The 23,931-nt window shown below is 42.5% G+C and overlaps 1 protein-coding gene across 6 annotated transcripts in view; it reads right to left on the bottom strand.

The window, feature by feature from the left end:
• The window catches only part of LOC144292378 (RNA-binding protein 14), a 45,789-nt gene extending 40,134 nt beyond the window's left edge, over positions 1–5,655 (bottom strand). For 2 of the 6 annotated variants that reach the window (XM_077862553.1, XM_077862554.1), the window contains exon 1: positions 5,201–5,655. In XM_077862553.1, the coding sequence (XP_077718679.1) occupies positions 5,201–5,537 (337 nt within the window). In that variant the 5' untranslated portion in view covers positions 5,538–5,655. Of the gene's footprint in view, positions 1–4,704; positions 5,074–5,200 lie in introns of those variants that run through there. The other 4 variants (XM_077862550.1, XM_077862549.1, XM_077862544.1 and 1 more) reach the window with 3 other exon arrangements.
• Positions 5,656–23,931: the final 18,276 nt, after the last annotated feature.

Here is a 23,931-nt window from a genome sequence, read left to right as displayed (position 1 = left end):
ATGTCATAAAACATGGTTCCCACATAACAAAGCTTCCAACTGTCCCAAGCATCACCTTTCCCTATGGCCTTCTCCCCATTCTCCCCTTCTCCCTGCTACCTCACTCAACTTTCTGGAGAGAAGAGCAAAGATGAACTGTAACACAGGATAAAAATCTCCCCAGTTCCTGTAAGTGTAAACCACCAGACAAAACACAGAAAGGGTTCTTGGATCACTCGATTACTTAGTGTTCTCTAGCCCAAGGTCACCAAACACTACTGCTCACCTTTGAACCATAACTCTGAAATACTGGAAATAACCAATTATGTCTTGGCATGACCCATGTCTCAGCCCAGGGTCCAATTAAAGCAAGAAAGCTAGACTGAAATGCACAGTTCATTAAATGCTTCCAATGTCATCTCCCTTTCTCTGAGTACTTTCATTTTCAAAGGATTTCCATGCACAGGCCTTCATTTGGGCCTCACAATAATCCTGAGACAGGCAAAGGAAAGGATCATTATCTCCATTTTACAGGTGTACAAACATGCTCAGAGAATTTATATGGCCCTAGATCAAAACTTATTAGAGCCAGGAACAGAATTCCAGTTCTTCTGTGCCCCTTCACTATACCAGTCTATCCCTGAGAAATCAATATATAAGGCATGACTGTGTAAGATAACTAGAAATTTAAACTGAGAACAGGTGCAGCTGGAGCTCATGTAAGTCACTGAGGTGTGGGAATGGAAACTGAGCCTCTTGGCTGAATTCAGGCCTAAGCCCCCTACCGTAGGCTATGTCATATCCTCTACTTGTTCCTCTTCAAGGGACAGAAATATATATACCTTACCCCTTGGATTCCTGTTCACAGAGCAGACTATTTACAGGAAAGATCTGGTTTCCTAGCTTCAAGATGAGAAGCTACAATTGCAGGTTCTGCTAAGCAGGTTACCCTTGAGGTCCTCATTTAGGATCTGAATGAGCTGTGGTGGGATACAGACTTAAGATAGGATGCTGGGATCTCAAAGTCCTACTCATCTCCCATACAGAAGGAGACAACTTTAGAAAAGGGAGGAGTAGGAAGAAATTCTTATTCGTGTCCAAATTCACAAACCACAATGGTGCAAGCAGGATCTGAAAAACAATGACAAGATCACGCTCATGGGAAATAAGGCCATGCACTTTAACCCATCCGACCCCATGGCTATTTAAGTACCAAGTACCAGGACCCCATCTCTCACACATCAGTTTAGGAAACAAAAAACTAACTGGATGAAATTACTAAGATTCTATTCTTGAAGATAAGAAATCCTTTTACATAGCCTTGAAATAAGTGTCTGAATTTCTAGAAATTTTCCTATCAGGATGCCCTCTCTAGCTGCTCTGAGAGCAAGTTATTTTTCTCAGTGTGAGGCAATGCCATCAACCTGCCTCTCATACAAATGAAAATAAAAATATAATCAACAGGTACAAATCATAAGTATGATATAGCCAAAGAATACTGAGTTAGGCACTTAAAAGCCTGTTACAGATCCAGATGTTATGGACTTGCCAAATCTGTCCTACCCACCTCAGTTAGGAGGTTCAAATAAGAAAATAAAAGTGCCTTGTTAAATATAAATAGCTATATAATAATGATAAAGAATTATGATTACTCAATCCTAGGAATAACCATAGGCTTCTCTCCCTACAGAGTATTATCCTTCATCTGTAATAATAAAAAATAACAGCTACCATACCATTTGTACGTGCAAGCTTAGAACCTGCCAGAGATGATGGAAGAACAAAATGAACCATCCCAACTCTCAGCCCTCATACCTCCATGGTCAGAATCTGATTTCTTACCTACCAATTAAGGCAAAGTGTTCCTTTTGGATTAGCCACAGGATATTAGAACTGTCCTATGGTCTCTCACCACCACTTGGGGTAGAGGTAACTAAAAACAGATACTAGTGATCAGAGACCTCTTTAAAAGCAGAGACTAAAAAAAAAAAAAGCAAGAGACTGAGCTGACCCTCCAGAGAATGCAGTGCCAAGCAGAAAACAGAAGCCTGTCGGCAGATTAAGGGAAATGAAAAAAAAATCTTCAAACACTATGAGTATTAATGAATGATATTACAGTCCTGGCTAACCCATCCACAGATTCCTGAGATTAGAACAAGCTAGGGAAAAACACCCAACAACAACTTCAAAGGGTTTGTAAGAGCAACAGGACATCCCACTGTCTACTCTCTACTTAGCTAGGTTTTGTTAAGAAACCAAGTTGAAGTTTGAAAACGGAGATTTCACATGTATGATTCAACTGACTGCCCATATGAATTATATCACTGATTTTTATCACTGGCTTTTTAAAAAGCCATTAGATACAATTATAACCAATTTACATCAAAGAGTTCCTAAGCCAAACAGTAAAGAACAGTATGACTTGGTTGTCCAGCTAATCTAATCACATCAGGGCTAAGCCAGCAGCCAAACCAAGACCTAACCCTATCAAAGATGCCCAGGAACCCAATTAATCCTAGGATGATGAAAAACCAGAAATCTAGAGACTCCAGAAACCTACCTGCCTGGAGAGCTAGTTCAAGAAACAGTAACCTCTGGGAGAAATCCACTGCATTTAAAGGCAAAAAAGCAAGCAATGTTTTACACAGATCACCTACTGGTCTGGCGGCATCACAATTCTAGCATCAAGAGAATCCAAAAAAATGAGTTTTCCTATCCTGAGGGAAGTAGAAATCTCTAAACTACAGATTTGTCTACAACAGGGAAAAACGGCCACCTACAAAAAATAGAGGAAACAGTTTCCTCTTCTGCCTTTCAGACCTCCCCTGAAGCCTAAATGGTTCCTAAAGCTGTCAGCAACTCTCCTACTTCATCTTTGAACACCCAATAGAATGTAACCATGGAAAGTAGTTACAATCCAGTTGCTATGGAGATTTTTGCTCTTTAAATCAAATCATATCTACACCTCAGGGGTAACCAAGCAACTATGTTTTTCCACTGTGAAATAAAACAGAACTGGTTGTCCTGTGCAACCCCAAGCTTCTGTGCTTTTCAAAGACCTGACAGCCAACACCAGAAGACTTGATTATCGAATGCCCATTCTCAACCCAAGAAATGAGTGTTTATAAAACCAGAGCCAGTCTCTTCTGCTACATTCCCAACTTAAAAATCTCACTTTCTTTCACCCCAGAGAGACAGAAAAGCATCAGTGAAGGAAAGGACAGTCAAATCTTTCCCAGAGTCTGACGTCAAAGAGTCAGAACTTCTGTTACTTATCAGGGTAACTACAAATAACAGCTAACCACTACTCCCTGATGAAGTTAACACATTTCCACTAACTGAATGTTTACAAAAGGATAAAATAGTCAAAACTTTCGCTTTCTCACTAAGTGTCAGCCAGGAGTTCTATAAACCACATGCAGTTATACACTTCACCCTTCCCACCACTGTCACTTGGTCTCACACCAGAGCGAATCCAAGGAAATTTTTGGTTTGTCCACCAGCTGAAAACAAGCATCTTGACCAATGAGTTCCATGGAGACTGTCCCCTTAGGTGCTAATTTCTGGATTCCCAATCTAGTAGTCATCATGCCTGAGAACCACAAAAGAAATGTGGTAAGTCAATTAAACACAGAATTCTCATAGTGAGTCATGTACCCTTATCCATTTCCTGGCCAGATGCCCAATCTGAAGTCCTTCCTATTCTAACTCTAAACAAAAGCAAAAATCAATGTGCAACATAGCCTGCCTCAGAGCCCCCAGCAGCAAAGCCTGATTCTGGATATTCGTAGACTTGCATAACCTGAGTTAAGGAAAACAGAATGCAGTATTAATGCAGAACAAGGAATTGCTCCTAGTAGTGGAGCCTGCAACCCCTTACACTTTCCCAGTTTCAGAAAGGACAAGGAATAGCCCAAAAGATATGCCCATCCAGGACAGCAAATGAAGTGTCTTGGTGGAAGTAAGCACCTGCACCATTTCCTATCACCAAAACTTTTCAGAGTAAGAGCAGGTATGAATCCAGCACCAGGAGTAGGGCATCAGATGCTCCCCCAGGTTACATCCTTGAAGATGGCAAAGTTAACTCTGATCTGTTCCCAAGAGAAACCGAAAAAGGCCACATATACAAAAGGGCTATCCCACCGAACCTTGACAACATAAAAGAAAAAGAACTTACAGGATAGAAACCTAGACTATAAAAAAGGTCAATTGGGTCCCAAAAAGAAGTCAGGCCTAAGTTACAGTGATACATTTTTCTCCAAGAAAAGGCAAACTGGGATCTACCTAAGGATTAGACTACTCCAGCAAAGTCGATTAGCAAGTAAACCTGTTTTGCCGATGTTTAACCAAGACCTCTCACACGTGCCTCTCCATGTCACCCTCAGCCAGAGTATATGCCCCCTTGCAAAATCACCAAGCTTATAAAAGAACACTGCCCCAAGGACATGGGCTGGCAAGTAAAGGTTATGGAAAAGAGGCCTTCATAACAGGCCTCCTTCCACATTCAAAAGGTCCAGGTTCCCAGTTCATAGATGTAAAATCGAGCCTAGTTTGTGGGACTTGGAAAACAGCGTTGCCACGCCTAACCCACCTAACGATACTTAAAGGCCAAAATGATTCGGAAGGGGCCCCTCCTATACCCACGAGTAACTATACCCATGAGTAGACCCATGCCACACAAAGCTAGAAGATCCCAGCCCGAGAAATGTCCAAGGGCCCCGTTACCTTCCGCTCGGGAGCATTCATCGGGAGGGAACACGAGGGTGGCCTTGGGGCATCAGCCCCCACCTTTTCCCTCTTCCCTTGCTCTGACCGACGTCTGGAGAGGAAGGGGGGAAGTGGCGAAATCTTCCCCGTTCCATGATCCGGCTTGTGCCCGTCACTTCCCAATTTCCGCTCGGTGCCAGGCCCAGGAGACCAGTGGAAGGCGCGCCCCCGGTACACTCGCAAGTCTCTCAGGCGCGTCCCCGGCCCCGTAGCTCGGCTCACAGTGGCCGCCGAACCCACCCAGAGCCGCTTCCTCCCATCTGGAGAATAGTGCCTGGACCGCAGGGGAGGAGGGTGACTACCCAACGCGCCCCCAACACCTCCGGCCTCGCTCCCGCGGACTTCCCCACCCGCCCCAACCGCGCGGTGACCGACCCCCGGGAAAGGGGCGTGGCTAACAAGCTGAGTGCCCAGAGCGCGCCCGCGCCCCCGCCCCCGCGCGCCCCCGCGTTACCTTTCACCACGTCACACTCGATGACGCGTCCGCGGCGCTCGAACAGGCTGCGCAATTCCTGGCTCGTGCACGCAGCCGACACATTGCCCACGAAAATCTTCCAAGTGTTAAGAGGCCGTGGGCGCGACATCTCCACCACGAGTGCGCGCCCCGGCCGCAGCTCGTGGCCGTGCAGGGCCTCGATGGCGCGCAGCGCGCCTGCGTTCTCGCGCATGTGCACGAAGGCGAACTGTTTCATGACGGCGCAGCTCATGACCGTGCCGTAGGGCGCGAAGAGGGCCGCTAGCTCCTCTGGCGTTGTATCCGCCCCATCGACGTTTCCCACGAATATCTTCATTTTGCCGCCGCAGCCGCCTTCCCGGAGAGCCAGGACCTCTCCTCCAGCGACAGGCGAGACGTCCGACCGGCCGGCAGTCCTCCCCAGGAATGGCTGGCGACCGAGAACCCCGCCGCGCAGGCGCTCTGGCCTAGCCAATCGGAGCCCATATCCCGCGCGTCCTTCTACCAATCAGAGAGGCTGAAGGAAGATGCACTCAGGCGCAGCCAATCCCAGAGGGTCTGGAGCCCGCTCGTTAGCAGAGGGGGCGGGAAAGGGACGACGGCGCGCGACCAACCGCCACTGCCGGGGGGAGGGGGAAGAGGAGGGTTGGAGAGGGGGGAACGCGCGCGGGGAGCGTCGGCGGCCGAGAGGCCTAGTCGGTGAGACGGCCTCTGGCCCGGGTGGGGCCGGGATCTGCGGGCCCAAGGAAAAACTTTGTTCAGTCGGAAGTCAGAACTCCTCCCACCTGGCAGCCTAAGCCAAACCTGGTGATAGCAGGGAGCGCGTCCGTGGGAGGGTCGGGCCTGACGGAAGAAACCAGAACAGCCGCCTTCAGTCAGCAAACTGCCGCCTCCGGGACCATGCTGGGCTGTCTGAGGGCCTGAGAGGCATCTGCCCAGGAGCACCTTCGTGCTGTTAATTCATTCTTTGGAAATACATTCCCTGATGTTGCTGAGATCCTTGGCAGAGGATGGAGACTGAAAAATCAGAGTTTCATCTTTGCTTTTATGGAATTTCCAAGAGAGGAATAATGAGATCACTCTTGTGTGGATTTGACATTTTACACAATAGAAAGTTTAATGAAACAATGTTAGGTCAGAAGAACAGTCTCTGAGGGATCAAAAGTTGAGCCTTAAAAAAAAAAATCAAAACCAACGGATGTATGTAAATAAAAATATTTTGCATGGCAGAAGACATCAAAAACATAAATACATGTGACAAATTCAGGAAAATATTTACCTACATGTTCATTCTACTAGTTCTATTGAGCACCTACCAAATGGGCAGCACCAAAGATATAGCAGCGAACAAAAAATGTCAAAAATCCTGTCCTTGGGGGCTCCGGGTGCGCGGGCACACCTGGCCCTCCACAAAAACAAAACAAAACAAAACAAACAAAAAAATCCTGTCCTTGTAGCTTATACTATGGTGAAGAGAAACATAACAAACAAGTAAAACATATAGACTATTCGATGGTGTTAGGGGCGCCTGGGTGGTTCATTTTTTGGGCTACGGACTGTTGATCTCCGCTCAGATCTGGGTCTCAGGGTTGAGTTGGAGCCCTGCTTTGGGATCCGTGCTGGGTGTGGGTATTTAATCAAAAATTTTAAAAGTAAAAATTAAAAGACGGTGCTAAAGATTTGAAATGACAGCGCAAGCAAGCCATCCTAAGGGGAATCATTCCAGCCAGAAAGTACAAGTCAAAAAGTTCTGGGGCAAGAGTATGTCTGCCTGTTCAAGAAATAGCAAAGTGCCAGTATGGCTGGAAACTATAACAGAGTAAAGAGCATGAGGATGTACGGTGAGGTTGTAGCACCCTGTGGATCGATGAAATGACTGGCTTTCACCTTTTTTTAAGTGTTTGTTTTATTCAACAATTCCATACCTCACCCAAGTACATATCACATCAAGTGCACTCCTTAATTCTCTTCACCTATATAACCAATTCCCCACCTACCTCCCCTCTGGTAACCACCAGTTTGTTCTCTACAGTTAAGTTTTTTTCTTTGGGTGCCTGGGTGGCTCAGTCAAGTGTCCAACTTGATTTCAACTTAGGTCATGATCTCAGGATTGTGAGAGATGGAGCCCCATATCGGGTTCCATGGCATGGAGCCCGCTTAAGATTCTGCCCCTCCCCACCCCCTTCTCTCTTTCTCCCTCTTTAAAAAAAAAAAAAATGTGTGTGTGGTTCTTTTTTTAATATTTTATTTATTTATTCATGAGAGACAGAGAGAGGCAGAGACACAGGCAGAGGGAGAAGCAGGCTCCACGCAGGGAGTCAGATGTGGGACTCAATCCCAGGTCTCCAGGATCACGCCCTGCACGGAAGGCAGCGCTAAACCGCTGAGCCACCCAGCTGCCCCAAAAATGTTTCTTGATTTGTCTTTTTTTCCCTTTGCTCTTTCATTTTGTTTCTTAAATTCCACACGAGTGAAATCATATGGTATTTGTCTTCCTCTGACTGGCTTATTTTGCTTAGCCTTATACTCTCTAGATCCATCTATGATATTGCAAATGGCAAGATTTCATTCTGAATAATATTTCATTATATATACATTATGTTGGAACATATATATATATATATGTAATAGCATATAACAGCAAAGTGCCAGTATGGCTCCATAGACAGATTTATATATCTATCTCACAATTTCTTTATCCCTTCATCATCAGGTGCTAAACCACTGAATCACCCAGGGATCCCCTATTTTTAAGTTTTTGAAGAAAGTCCATTCTGCTTTCCACAGTGGCCGCACCACTTTGCATTCCCACTAACAGTGCAAGAGGGTTCCCCTCTCTTCACATTCTTGCCAACACCTGTTGTTTCTTGTATTGTTGATTTTAGCCATTCTGACAGATGTGAGGTGATGGTGTTTTTGATTTGCATTTGCCTGATGATAAGTGATGATGAGTATCTTTTCACACATCTATTGGCCATCTGTATGTCTTCTTTGGAGAAATGTCTGTTCATGTCTCCTGCCCATTTTTTAATTAGATTGGTTTTGGGGTGTTGAGTTGTATAAGTTCTTTATATATGTTGGATACTAACTCCTTATCATATATAACATTTGCAAACATCTCCCATTCCATTGGTTACCTTTTAGTCTTGTTGATGTTTACTTTGTTATGCAGAAGCTTTTTATTTAAATGTAGTCCAATAGTTTATTTTTGCTTTTATAGCCGTTGCCTCTGGGGACCTATCTAGTAACAAGTTGCTCTGGCTGATGCCAGAGAAGTTACTGCCTATGTTCTCCTCTAGGATCTTCATGGCTTCAAGCCTCATTTAGGTCTTAAATCCATTTTGAATTTATTATTGTGTATGGTGTAAGAAAGTGGCCCAGTTTCATTCTTTTGCATGTTGCAGTTCAGTTTTCCCAACACCATTTGTTGAAGAGACTTTTTTCCATTGGGTATTCTTCCCTGATTTGTCAAAGATTAATTCACTATATGATTGTGGGTTTATTTCTGGGTTTTCTATGAATGGTTGGTTCACTATACACAAATCAGTCAATGTGATATATCACATCCGTTAGATAAAGGATAAGAGGGGATCCCTGGGTGGCTCAGCAGTTTAGCGCCTGCCTTTGGCCCAGGCCGCGATCCTGGAGTCCCGGGATCGAATCCCACGTCAGGCTCCTGGCATGGAGCCTGCTTCTCCCTCCTCCTGTGTCTCTGCCTTTCTCTCTCTCTCTCTCTCTATCATAAATAAATAAATAAATCTTTAAAAAAAAGATAAAGGATAAGAAGCACATGATTATTTCAAGAGGGACAGATAAAGCATTGGACAAAGTACAACATTCATGAAAAAAACTCTGGCTTTTACTTCTAAGTGAGGCTGGAAATCTGTGGAGGGCAGAGGGCAGGGCTGGGGGCTCATCTGATAGGGCTTATCTTCCACAGTTTTATAAATAATCATTTTGGCTGCTATTAAAATGAGCGAAAACCAATGGAAAACAGTTGTTTGTTCAGAATACAATAGCTAGAATCCAGGAGAAAGATAATATTAACATGGATCAAGGTAGCTCCAGTAGAATTCAGAGGAAGTAGTCAGATCTGGATGTACTTGGACAGTAGAGCTAACACAATATGCAACTGGTTGTGAGTTGTGAGAAAAAGATGACAGTGAGCAACTTGGAAGTATGGAATTGCTATTTAGTGAGATGGGGAACATTGTGGGAGAAACAGATTTTCTGTGAAAGATCAGAAATTCAGTTTGGGATATGGTAAGTTTGAAATGCCTCTAAGTCACCCAAGTGGAGATACAATGGACAATTAAATATGTGTGTGGAGTTCAAGACAGAGGTCTGAGCTGAAGATAGAAGTTTGGGAGTCTAAAAGGTTAATATCTGTACTGTAGAAAGAACTCTTATAAACTGATTTAAAAAAGATGAAATAAATGGGCCAACAATACAAACTGGCCATTTTATAGGAAAGGAAGTGCAAATGGCTAATAAACAAGAAACTTCATTGGTAGCCAAGGAAATACAATTTCCTAAGAAAATAAGAACATTTTTCACTCTTGAATTTGAAAAAAATGGAAAAAAAAAGATTTATATCTATTGGTGATAAGGGTGTGAGAGAAGCACATGCATAATGCTGATGACAGTGTAAACTCTACATCCTTCTTGGGAACTATTTTGGCAATATTGAAAGTTTCAGTGTGGTGATTCTTTAACATAGTAATCCTACTTTGGAAATCTAGTCTACAAAAAAACTCATTCATAAGAATATTTATATAAACTTACTTATTGTAGCATTGTTGTAGTAGCAAGCAGTGGAAGCAACCTAAATGTCTGTAAATAAGGTATTGCCTTAAGATGGAATATTACGAGGGCATCTGGCTGGCTCAGTTAGTAGAGCATGCAACTCTTGATCTCGGGGTTGTGGGTTTGAGTCCTACATTGGGTACAGAGATTACTTAAAAGTAAAATCCTAAAAAATAATAATAATAAAAACAAAGCCTTAAAAAAGATGGAATATTATGTTGCTACTAAAAACAGTTCAGAATTTATTGATATGGGGACATCTGGGTGGCTTGGCGGTTGAACATCTGCCATCAGCTCAGGGTGTGATCCTGGCATCAAGTTCACCATCAGGCTCCTTGCATGGAGCCTGCTTCTCCCTCTTCCTGTGTCTCTGCCTCTCTCTCTGTGTGTCTCATGAGTAAATAAATAAAATCTTAAAAATAAAGAATTTATTGATATGGAAGGATGACCATAATTTAAGAGGGAAAAATACAATGTAATTGTATAATGTTACATTTTTCTAAGCTATAGGGGGAAAAATCCTCCACATAGGTGCATGTTTTTTCAGCAGAGAAATAACATTGGCTATGGATGAAATAGGGTTTAATTTGTTTTACACTTTTCCATATCATTAGACTTTTAACAGTGAGAATCCAATTCTTTTACAATTAAAAAAGTGCATCTTAAGGAAGAAAAGTGGGACATCATTTTGATAGTACTCTAATATCTCTGCAAATCCTAACTGCTGGCAGTATTCCCAGACTGGGTTCAGCAGGTCTCTGGCTACCCAGCAAGCACAGCCATTTTAAGGGTATTGTGGGGCAGTTCCATGTTTGTTCCTATATTGCTGGTAGGGTGTAGAGTCAGAACACTGTGAAACAAAAATAATGTAAAATCCATATGTGCTTTTAATTTTTCTGCTATCCACTTTATTTTTTTCTAAAGATTTTATTTATTTATTTATGAGAGACACAGAAAGAGAGGCAGAGACAGGTAGAGAGAAGTAGGCTCCCCACAGGGAGCCCGGTGCAGGACTCAATCACAGGACCCTAGAATCATGACCTGAGCCAAAGGCAGATGCTCAACCACTGAGCCACCCAGATGCCCCCCTGCTATCCACTTTAAAAAGAAAAACAAGTAAAATTTATTTTAACAATATTTGTAACCTAGCTAAAAAACTATCAACATATAACTAATATATAAAATTATTAATATTTTACATTATTTTTCTTGTACTAAGTCTTTGAAATTCATTGTGTATTGTACAATAACGGCACTTACATCTCAGTTTGGATTAGCTACATTTCAAGTGTTTGGTAGCCACATGTGGCCAGTGGCTGCCATATTGGCTACTGCAGGTTTAGCCTTCCTCCTGAAATGGCCTTCAGATCCTGAAGAGACGTCCTTTGGAAAAGCAGAACTTCAATGGTGGTGATGTATCTGATTTTTTAAAATAGCCCACCATTGGGCAGCCTGGGTGGCTCAGACGTTTAGCACCTGCCTTTTGCCCAGGGTGTGATCCTGGAGACCCAGGATCGAGTCCCACATTGGGCTCCCTGCATGGAGCCTGCTTCTCCCTCTGCCTGTGTCTCTGCCTCTCTCACTCTGTGTCTCTCGTGAATAAATAAATACAATCTTAAAAAGCTGGCCTTCCTACAAGGATTTTGGGATTTTGTTTCCTTATTTGTTTATTTATTTGGTCAGTCAGTAGGCTCCATGCCCACCCTAGGGCTTGAACTCACTACCCTGAGAGATCAAGATCTGAGCTGAGATCGAGTCAGATGCTTAACTGACTGAGCCACCCAGGTGCCCCTTGTTTTCTCTTTGAACAAGTTGTATGTGTTTGCAGTAAAAATACACATAAGATCAAATCTACCATTCTAACTCTTTTTGAGGATAGAGTTCTGTGACATAAAGTACATTCATTCACATTGTTGTGCAACCACCACCACACTCTATCTCCAAAACTTTTTCATCTTTCCCAAGTGAAAATTGGTACTTATTAAACTCTAATTTCCCATTCCCTCCTCCCCTCCACACCCAGCAACCACCATTCTCCTTCCACCTGTATGAATGTGACTGCCCTAAGTTCCTCGTATAAGTGAAATCATATAGTATGTGTCCTTTTGTGATTGGCTTATTTCACTTAGCATAATGTCTTCTGCGTTCATCCATGCTATAGTATGTATCAGAACTTCCTTTTTATTTTTTTTAAGATTTTATTTATTTATTCATGAGAGAGAGAGAGAGAGAGGGCAGGGGGGTGGGTGGGGCAAAGGGAAAAGCAGGCTCCATGCAGGGAGCCTGACATGGGACTCACCTGATCCCGGGTCTCCAGGATCGCCTGGCCCTGGGCTGAAGACGGCGGTGTTAAATGGCTGAGCCACCAGGGCTGCCCTAGAACTACCTTTTTAATGCTGAATACTGTTTCATTGTATGTATATACTACATTTTGTTTCTCCATTCATCCGGCAGTGGACATTTGGGTTTCTTCCAACTTTTGGGTACTGTGAATAATGCTGCTATAAAAACAGGTATACAAATATCTATTTGAGTCCCTGCTTTCACTTCTTTTGGGTGTATATTCAAAAGTGAAATTGCTGGGTTTTATGGGGTTTTTTTGGTTTTTGTTTTGTTTTGTTTTGTTTTGGTTTTGTTTTTTGTTTTGTTTTGTTTTAATTAAAGTATATTTTACATATACTGACAACCTCTTTTGTGTTCTTTGAGTTTTGACAACACATAAAGTCACAGAATCACTACCACAATTGAGATAAAGACAGTTACATCACCTCGAAGTTTTCTTATGCTGTTCCTTTGCAGTCAACCTCCCCTCAAACCTCAGGTCCTGGGAAACAATGATCTGTTCATCTTTCATTATAGTTTTGTCTTTTCCAAATTGTTACACAAATGGAGTCATAGGGTATACAGCTTTTTGAGTCTAGCTTCTTTCACTTAGCCTAATGTATCTGATATTCATAAATGTCCTTGCCTGTATCAGTAGTTAGTTCCTTTTTATCAATGATCAACATTGTCTGGATGTACCACAGTTTGTTTTTCTATTCCCAAGTTGAAGGACATCTGGACTGCTTCCAATTTTCGGAAATTATGACTAAAGCTGGCATACAAGTATTTGTACAAACAAGAGCTTTAATTTCTCTTGGTAAAGACCTATGAAGCACAAGGTCGTTCTGAGCATTAAATGGGGTATGATAAAATATGAGCATATAGTAAGCTCAATAAATGGAACAATTAGAAGAGTTTGTTATAGAATTCTATGATACGTCAAATAAAAAGAACTCATAGTATCCCAACTAGAATTTTATTAAGCACCTACCATCTGCCAGGTGTTCTTCTAGTTTCTGGAACAACATTCAATTAGAGTCATAATGTCCAACATTCAATTAGAGTCATAATTTTCTTTTTTTTTTTTTTTTTTAAATTATTTTATTTTATTTATTTATGATAGGCACACAGTGAGAGAGAGAGGCAGAGACACAGGCAGAGGGAGAAGCAGGCTCCACGCACTGGGAGCCCGACGTGGGATTCGATCCCGGGTCTCCAGGATCACGCCCTGGGCCAAAGGCAGGCGCCAAACCGCTGCACCACCCAGGGATCCCTAGAGTCATAATTTTCTAAAAATTGCCGTCCTCTGTTTTTGCCGTACTTCAAAAGCCCACAATTAGATCTGTTTCTCTGGGGTGCCTGGGTGGCTCAGTCAGTTAAGCACCTGCGGCTTGGATCATGATCCCAGGGTCCTGGGACCCTGCCCCATATTGAGCTCCCTGCTTAGCAGAGAGCCTGCCTCTCCCTCTACCCTCTGCTGCTCCTCCTGCTTGTGCTCTCTCTTGCTGTCTGTCAAATAAAAAAAATAAAATCATCTTTAAAAAGTTGAAAAAAAAAATAGACCTGTTTCTCTGCTAACAATGCTAGACTTGCCCTGATGTGTCATCTCTCCCCACATGGTAATACCAGTGATATACCTAGCCCATCACTGCTGCCTCAAATGGCCTTAACTGTAATAAAAAGAACCAAAAGGAAAGACACTTCTAATAAAATAATATATATAATATGAAATATTTATAACAAAATGTCTTCTGGTCAGCTGCAAACGTAGACTGATACAGAGCTATTGCATCAGCAACTCCAATAGTACTACTGCCACCACCACCGGCAATATCATTCTCCAAAATGGTGAACAACTCTTAGTAATATTCTAAACCAAACAAAGAACAGGATAAATCAGTGTATAGTAAGACTGTACCTAAAATACTTTGTTTATAAATCCAATAATTAATATGCTAAATAAATTAGGTTCTAATTATAAACATGTTTTTCACCTACAAGGATATCTGGTAGGACATTTGAAAGTTGTGCAGGTTATGGGACAGTTAATTCTTCATTATGCCAGACTATCCTGCACATTGCAGGTTGGCAAGGGTACCTAGCCTTCCCCCATTAAATGCCAGAACACCCTCTGTCCCTACCTACCCCCACACTCACTCAGTATCATCACAACCAGAATAATTTCCCTCAAGCTCTCAAAAGTCTCAAAAAAGCTAAGTTTGGGTAAAAATTCATTTCTGTAATAAAGCAATCTGATAGCAAAAGCCCTATCTCTTTACAGTGAATGGAAGGACATGTTAGAAATTCTGTCCTGTAATGGAGAGAAGAGAGCCCAAATTTACTCATGACTTTTGCCTCTGTTAATTATATTAACAACCCAAAAGTTCTTTAGTTTAATAGGTCATTCTAATAGGCCAAAGGTATTAGGTCCTAATTCCTGGCTTCTGGAAATGTTACCTTATTTGGAAAAGTGGTCTTTGCAGATTAAGTTAAGGATCTTGAGATGGATAGATTATCCTGGATTATTCAAGTAGGCCTTAAATACAAGCACATGTATGCTTATAAGAGGGAAGCAGAGGGAGATTTGGCACAGATAAATAGAGAAGGTATTGGGAAGACAGAGCAGAGAGAGATCTGAAGATTTGGGCCTTGAAAATTGGAGTGGTGTGGCCACAGCCAAGGAATGCCAGCCATCACCATAAATTGGAAGAAATAAGGAATGAATATTTTCCAAGAGCCTCTGGAGAGACTGTGGCCCCACTGACACCCTAATTTCTGCTCAGTGATAGTAATTTTGAACTTCTGACCTCAAGAACTATAAGAGGATGAAGTTCTGGTGTCTTAAGCCACCCAGTTTGTGGTAATTTGTTACAGCAGCCACAGGATCTAATCATCATAAATTATATTTTCTTAACAACACAGAAGGCAATTTCACAGCATGGATTTACATGGTGTTCCATAGATGTTCTTCCCTAATAAAGGACAAGAGCTTTTTCCCTTTCACCTCCTTCTTCCTGCTATCCACCCTGACCTTGTTATGTGTTAGCATGTGAGTAAAGGAGGCTTACCCATGCAACCAAAAGAGTCTACTTGTCTTACGAGATAATTAGAACAGCTTTATTGCTCTGGCCGCTACTAGTCAGAACTCTCATCACTTGCAGAATTCATCCTAATATAGACAACAGACAACAGCAAGATTGCAAATAAGAAACAGCAATACGTCATGTTGCCTAAAAATATGGAAGTAAATCCCAGAAGAACTGGCCAAGGGAGTTGAATGCAGTTGCCTCGAGGAACTGGATTTCAGAAGAGATGAGACAGGGAGTGATGTTTTCATCATAAACCTAGTAGTACTATTTGACTTTTTACATTGTATTCATATATTACTTAGATAAAAATAAAACTAAAAGTTAGGGGCACCTGGGTGGTGCAGTCAGTTAAACATCTGACTCTTTTTCTTCTTTTTTTTTTTTAATTTTTATTTATTTATGATAGTCACACAGAGAGAGAGAGAGAGAAAGAGAGAGGCAGAGACATAGGCAGAGGGAGAAGCAGGCTCCATGCACCGGGAGTCTGACGTGGGATTCAATCCCAGGTCTCCAGGATCGTGCCCTGGGCCAAAGGCAGGCGCTAAACCACTGCGCCACCCAGGGATCCCAACATCTGACTCTTGATTTCAGCTCAGGTCATGATCTCAGGGTTTTGAAATCATGCCCCATGTTGGCTCTGCACTGGGCATGAAACCTGCTTAAGATTCTCTCTCTCTCTCTCTCTCTTTTCTCTTCCCTCTGTCCCTCCCCCACTCTCTCTCCCTCTGTAAAAATAACATTAAAAATAAAATAAAATAAAATAAAATTTAAAGTACCTTTTGTGAAGGGGTGCCTGGGTGGCACAGTCAGCTAAGTTGCTGACTTTGGCTCAGGTCATGATCTCAGGGTCCTGGGTTGGAGTCTGGAGTCCCTCCCAGATCAGCAGGGAGTCGCTTCTCTCTCTGCCTCTGCCTGTCCCCAACTCCAACACACTTTTACACACACACACACACTCTCTCTCTCTCTCCCTCTTTTAAATAAATAAATAAAATCTTTTTTAAAAAGTACTAAGTTCGTTATCAAATAGGATAAAGTTGGAGAACATTTACATTCTGCTGACCTATTTTGTGCTAAAAAGCACAGAATAAAGTGATGAGAAAGATGTGGGAAAGTTCTTACTTAAATTCTACTTCCTTATGTAGCTAAGCAGCAGCAGAAAGCTTCCTGAGATAGTTGCAGGTTCTTAAGTCCTGAATGAATAAATGAATGAATGAACAAGTGAGCGAATAACAAAATAATAATAGTTAACACTGAACAGTTACTAAATTTTCCAGGTACTGTTCTTTGCTCAGGCAATCTTACTTGATTATCATAGTAGGCCCATGAGATTGGCCCATTATAATCCCCATTTCACAGAGAAGACAAAGTCACATAGCTAGAAAGCAGTAGACCTGGGATCTGGACCCAAAGCCCAGCTCATTGCTATTACATTTTCCTGGGTATATGCATGAGTAAGAATGATTATTAAGCATGGCCATATATAGAACATAAATGCAGTGTTGATAACACTAGCAAAGAATTTATTCATTATGTAAAGATGCTTCTTTGTGATAAATACATTTTCAGAGCCAGAAAAAAATCTGTCCTTAGAATTTCTCTAGGATTATGGCCAAAAAAAAAAAAAGGAAAAGAAAAGAAAGAAAAATAAAAGCCAACTTCTAATAGATTACTTGGGTTTAATTTTTTTTTAAAGATTTTATTTATTCATGAGAGAATGAGGCAGAGACACAGGCAGAGAGAGAAGCAGGCTCCACGCAGGGAGCCCAATATAGGACTTGATCCTGGGACTCCAGGATCACGCCCTGGGCCGAAAGGAGGTGCTCAAACTGCTGAGCCACCCAGGCATCCCTACTTGGGTTTAATTTTTTATGAAATTGAGAAAAAAACTACAAGTGTGGGTATGGGGAGGCAGTTTATGTAATTTTTATTGCTTAAATCAGGTAATAAAATTAAGAGATCATGGGAAGCCCAGGTGGCTCAGGGGTTTAGCACCGCCTTCAGCCCAGGGTGTGATCCTGGGGGCCCGGGATCGAGTCCCACGTCGGGCTCCCTGCATGGAGCCTGCTTCTCCCTCTGCCTGTGTCTCTGCCTCTCTCTCTCTGTGTCTCTCATGAATAAATAAATAAAATCTTAAAAAAATAAAAATAAAATTAAGAGATCATGAAAACATACCTTACAGGCTCAATCTAAAATTAGGGACCATAGTTTGTAAAGCCAATGCCATCTGTAGGGATTGGCCTTGGAGTTCCCTGTTACCACAGCAATACTTACAAAGAAGAATAGACAGCAGGTACATGTATTGCACAAGGAGAATTGTCCTTGACACCTGCAGCTCCAGAGGTGAGCAGCCCTTGTCCTGGGGACTGTAACCCCAACTTCTTTTCAGCCAAAAAAGTGTCCCTTTAGTGGGTAATCTAACTCAATACTGGGAAAATACAGAATTAGAAACAAACATGCTGAAATAAATGAAACCCAAAGTGGTAATATTTTTAGGCTCACAAGTAGATTTTTGTCATATTTGGGGAAATCTGAATATATTTGGCATTTAAAGTATGTGTAATGTTAAAGAAATGTTGACATATTGGAGAATCTGACAGATCAGTTTGTTTTCTCATTTAGAAGGTGTAATTAAGAAACTGATTTTATGGGCCAATCACAGCAGTACAAATATTGTATGATTCCATTTACATGAGGTCCCTAGAATAGTCAAATTCATAGAGAAAGACTCTAGAATGGTAGTTGCCAGGTGCTGGGGGAGGGGGAGGGGGAAGTTGGTGTTTAACATGGACAGAGTTTCATTTATTTGAGGGACTTAGAACGAGCAAGAGCAGGGGAGGGGCAAAGGGAGAGGGAGAGAAGAGAATCTTACACAGGCTCCATGTCCCACAACAGGAGCAAGTGTATATTTTTGTGGCTAAGCAAGGCACTAAGGGCTTGATCCCAGGACACTAGGATCATGGCCTGAACTGAAGGCAGATGCTTAACCAACTGAGCCACCCAGGCATCCCTAACAGGAACAGAGTTCAGATTAGGAAAATAAGATGGAGATGAATGATGGTGTTGGTTGCACAACAATATGAATGTAGGTAAGTCACAAAAATATACATTTAAAAATGGATAAAATAGGGGTACCTGGGAGGCTCAATGGCTTAAGTGTCCCACTCTTGATTTTGGCTCAGGTCATGATCTCAGTGTCGTGAGAGCAAGCCCTCCCTCTCCCTCTGCCCCTCCCCCACCACCACATGCTGGGGGGTGCACACTCTCTCTTTAAAGAAAAAAAGATTAAAATAGTAAATTTTAGGGCAGCCCCGGTGGTGCAGCGGTTTAGCACCACCTGCAGCCCAGGGTGTGATCTGGAGACCCTGGATCGAGTCCCACGTCAGGCTCTCTGCATGGAGCCTGCTTCTCCCTCTGCCTGTGTCTCTGCCTCTCTCTCTCTCTCTGCATCTCTATGAATAAATAAATAAAATCTTTAAAAAAATAGTAAATTTTATATTTTGTCATAATAAAAAATAATTTTTAAAATTTTATTGGTTTTTATTTATTTCAGAGAGAGTGTGAACATGTGGGTGGAGGGGCAGAAGGGAAAGGAGAGAGAGAATCTTAAGCAGACTCTGCGCTAAATGTGGAAACCAATGAGGGGCTCGATCTCAAGATCCTGAGATCACGACTGGAGCCAAAACCATGAGTTGCACACCTAATCAACTGCACTACCCAGGCGCCCACCACCAACACCAGTAAAATTACTTTAGATGCTAAAACCAGTAGGCAGGGCAGCCCCAGTGGCCCAGTGGTTTAGTGCCGCCTTCAGCCCAGGGTGTGATCCTGGGGACCCGGGATTGAGTCCCATGCCAGGCTCCCTGCATGGAGTCTGCTTCTCCCTCTGCTTGTGTCTCTGCCTCTGTGTGTGAGTGTGTGTCTGTCATGAATAAATAAATAAAATCTTTAAAAAAAAAAAAACAGTAGGCAAACGTTTGATGAGAAACAGAGTATTTACTTGGTCTCCAGGTAGCAGGTACCCACAAAATATTTACTAGCTGCAAAGGGGAAAATGTTATGATTACAGTGGAAAAACTCAGAAGACCTCACCCTAACCAAATGATTACATTAAACCCCAGCAGTAATAAGATATATCAACACAATGTACTGAGAAAGGCACAACTTCACTTCTGTGGTATTCAAGCCAAAAAGACATAACCTCAACCTAACCACAAGAATACGTAGACAAACCCAATTAAGGACAACCTACAAAATACTGACCAGGACTCGTTAAAGTATCAAGCCAAGAAAGCGAAGACAAAGTCTGAGAAACTGCTGCAGCTAGGAGACCAGGGAGATGGGACAGCTAAAAGCAATGTACCATCCAGGATTAGATCTAAAACCAGAAAGTGATCATTAGCAATAAAGCTGGCAAAACTTGAGAAAGGTCTGCAGTTTAGTTACTAGTCTTATGTCAATGTTAATTAACTGGGCTTAATAACTGCACTATACTTACATAAACTAACATTAGAAAAAGCTTAAAAAAAAAGAAAAAGCTTGGTGCGGCATGTGGGTGGCTCAGTAGTTGAGCATCTATCTGCCTTTGGCTCAGGTTGTGATCCCAGGATCCTGGGATCCAGCCCCACATCAGGCTCCCAGTGGGGAGCCTGCTTCTCCCTTTGCCTATGTCTCTGCCTATCTCTCTGTGTGTCTTTCATAATAAATAAAACCTTTAGAAAAAAAGAAAGAGAGAAAGAAAGAGAAGAAAGAGAGAAAGAAAGAAAGAAAGAAAGAAAGAAAGAAAAAAGAAAAAAAAGAAAAAGCTTGGTGACGAGATGGTGAGCTCTCTACTATCTTATGTAAATGATTTTTATTTATTTATTTATTTATTTATTTATTTATTTATTTAAAACAGAGAGAGAGAGAGAGAGAGAGAGAGAGGCAGAGACACAGGCAGAGGGAGAAGCAGGCTCCATGCAGGGAGCCCACCGTGGGACTCGATCCTGGGTCTCCAGGATCAGGTCCTGGGCTGAAGGCAGCACTAAACCGCTGAACCACCCAGGGTGCCCAAGAAAAAGTTTCTAAAAACTGATTTTAGGGTTGCGATTTTTAGCTAAAATATATACTTTTTTTAATTCTGTAAGCAACAAAATAGTTTCACTGTATTTATAAATTTAAGATAAAAGTATGTTGTGAAGCTTTACCTTCAGTCCAGGCATCTGTGATATTTAAGAAAATTAGATACACAGGGATGCCTGGGTGGCTCAGTGGTTGAGCACCTGTCTTCGGCCCAGGGCATGATCCTGGAGTCCTGGGATTGAGTCCCACATCAGGCTCCCTGCATGGAGCCTGCTTCTCTCTGACTATGTCTCTGTCTCTCTCTCTCTCTCTGTGTCTTTTATGAATAAATAAAATCTTTTTAAAAAAAAGAAAGAAAATTAGATATACAAATACAATTTTAAAACTTTGAGGGAACTTAAGTTGCAAATGGATGTGATTATATAAGGGAGTCTGATGTATCCAACCTCAGTTTTATCAAAAAAAAAAGGGGGGTAAAAATAGTAGTTCTTACTTTACTAGATTTGTAAACAGAATAATAAGTTTTATCATTTGAATTTATTTTTTTATTTTTTTTAAAATATTTTATTTATTTATTCACGATAGTCACACAGAGAGAGACAGAGAGGCAGAGACACAGGCAGAGGGAGAAGCAGGCTCCATGCAGGGAGCCTGACGTGGGATTCGATCCCGGGTCTCCAGGATCGCGCCCCGGGCCAAAGGCAGGCGCCAAACCGTTGCGCCACCCAGGGATCCCTATCATTTGAATTTAAAGGAAATTCAACTAAGGTTTAAATAAGTTACTTTAGGGACCCCTGGGTGGGTCAGTGGTTAAGCGTCTGCCTTTGGCTCAGGTTGTGATCCCAGGGTCCTGGGATCAAGTCCTGCATCAGGCTCCCCACAGGGAGCCTGCTTCTCCTTCTGCCTATGTCTCCGCCTTTCTCTCTGTGTCTCTCACGAATGAATAAATTAAAATCTTTACAATACAAAATAAATAAATAACAATAAATAAATAAACTTTAGGAAAGGTTTTTGGGGCCTGGAGGATGGTCGTGGACTCTGCTCCTACATGAGGATAGGGAATGGCAGGCAGACACGATGCTCTGAGAGGGCACCAGGCCCTGAGCTAACCATTTTTTAAAAGATGACACCAGTTGTTCTCAAACTTTAGTGTGCTTCGGAATCACCTAGAAGGCTTTTAAAACAGATTTCCAGGATTTACCCACAAAGTTTCTGATTCCCAGGCCCTGAGCTAACCATTTTTTAAAAGATGACACCAGTTGTTCTCAAACTTTAGTGTGCTTCGGAATCACCTAGAAGGCTTTTAAAACAGATTTCCAGGATTTACCCACAAAGTTTCTGATTCGATGAGTCTGGAGTGAAGCCCAAGGAGTTGCCTTGCAAAACTTTCCAAGTGATGCTCATGCTGCTGGTCCAGGGACAGGGGTCCCCACCACCTGAGAGCCACTGAAGAAGATAGAGTACAGGAACAGGGAAAAGGATTTTCAGGAGTCAGAAACTGCCTGCCTTTGGAAACAGTCCCATCTCTTCCAAGGACCTCCACCAGCAGCCAGGAGTCCTTAAGAGGCTCTACCACTACTCTGAAAAGGATACTCCAGTTGGGCCCCTCCTTCAGGACTCAGCCAGGGAGGTCTCCTACTTGGGAAAACAGAAGTTTCCTCAAATGTCCACAGCTCTACAAACCCACAGTATGGAATCCCAGGCTGCATTGCAGAATGGAATCCCAGGAGGGGGAAACCCAGAGAGGAGAGGGAAAGGAGAGACAAGTCCCTGAGACATGGGTATGAGGCTGGGTGCTGGGCACCAATGGAAAAGCATCTGCAGCAGAGGAAAAATAATAAATGGGGGCAGACAGAATGAGAAACAAAACAAAGTGTCTGGGTTCCCTGAAGTGCAATGTAAAACCAGGAGTTACACACCATTTTTGGGCAGTTTGTGGATGAGTAATTTTTATTTTAATAGCTATGTATGTATGTTCTTTTTCTAGCAAATTTCTATTTATGACAAATGAATCTTACTTTCCATATTTTTTTACAATGAGAACCAATAGGGTGGTTAAGAGTATACACCAGAGCCAGACCACATGGGTCTGAACTTAGACGCTGCCACATTACTGGCTGTGTGACCTTGGGGAAGTTATATAACCACTTTGTGCTTCAGCTTCCTCATCTGTAACATGGGATAATAACAGAAGCTACCGTGTAGTATTTTTTTTAAGATTTTATTTATTCATTCATGAGAGACACAGAAAGAGAGGCAGAGACACAGGCAGAGGGAGGAGAAGCAGGCTCCATGCAAGGAGCCTGATGCAGGACTCAATTCTGGGAATCCAGGATCAGGCCCTGAGCCAAAGGCAGACACTCAACCACTGAGCCATCCAGCCATCCCTGGTGTAGTATTATTTTGAGGATTTTTTAAAAAGATTTTATTTATTTATTCATGAGAGACATACAGAGAGAAAGGCAGACACAGGCAGAGGGAGAAGCAGGCTCCATTCAGGGAACCCGACGTGGGACTTGATCCCGGGTCTCCAGGATCAGGCAGGCCCTTGGCTGAAGGCGGCGCTAAACCGCTGAGCCACCCAGGCTGCCCCTATCTTGAGGATTACATAAATCACTGCACGTAGTGTTCAGAAAAGAGCCCCACACTCTAATAATCGTTATATGGGTTAGCTAATATCATAAAAATTTCATTTTTAATTAGTTTTAAAAGTGAATAAATTTTAAGTATTTGGAAAATGACAGCACAAATGGGTTTGTGGACATGGCAGAGATTGAAAGACAACACAAAAATGACTGAACTTGGCAAAGCTTTTCAAACTATGCTCCCAGGAGCCCAAGACTTTTGGGAAGTCCTTAATCAGGGCTAGACATCTCTGGCTGCAGTTCCACATTTGGTTCACAGCTGGGCCTTCAAGATGTTTGAACAGTGTTCTGTGGTTTAAAACCAAAGTTTAAAAACTACACAGTTAAAGGGCACCTGGCTGGCTCAATCGGTGGAGCATGGGACTCTTGATCTTGGGGCTGTAAGTTCAAGCCCAACATTGTGTGGAGAGATAACTTAAAAATAAAATCTTAAAAAACAAAAATTACACAGTCAAGAGTTTAAAAGAGAGAAAAGCTAATGGGAATGTGGAAACAGAGTGGTGGGGTTTGATAAGAGGTTTGGCCATAAAAGGGTTAAACCCAGCTATCATTCCAGACTCAGGTGACAGAAGGTCAGGGGCTGGCTCTGGGCAGAGTCCAAGAGGAGTTCCTGTACTGATCTGGGGGAGACAGCCCAGGCCCTATGCTTAAAAGGGGTTTGGTTCCCAGGAATCAAGGGAGCTGGAAAGCAACCAGTATAGGCTTGGCAAGAAAGAGCAGGGTCCAAGGGCTAGGGCTAGATGCAGAGCCAGCAGCCTGCAGGGAGACCCAGACAAGGCTTATGGAATGGGAGCAGAGCCAGGCACATCTT

The sequence above is a fragment of the Canis aureus genome, chromosome 21 (assembly GCF_053574225.1).
Source record: "Canis aureus isolate CA01 chromosome 21, VMU_Caureus_v.1.0, whole genome shotgun sequence".
Lineage (NCBI taxonomy): Eukaryota > Metazoa > Chordata > Mammalia > Carnivora > Canidae > Canis > Canis aureus.
The sequence above is the reverse complement of the archived record's forward strand: the minus strand, read 5'-3'. Positions and strand labels throughout refer to the sequence as shown.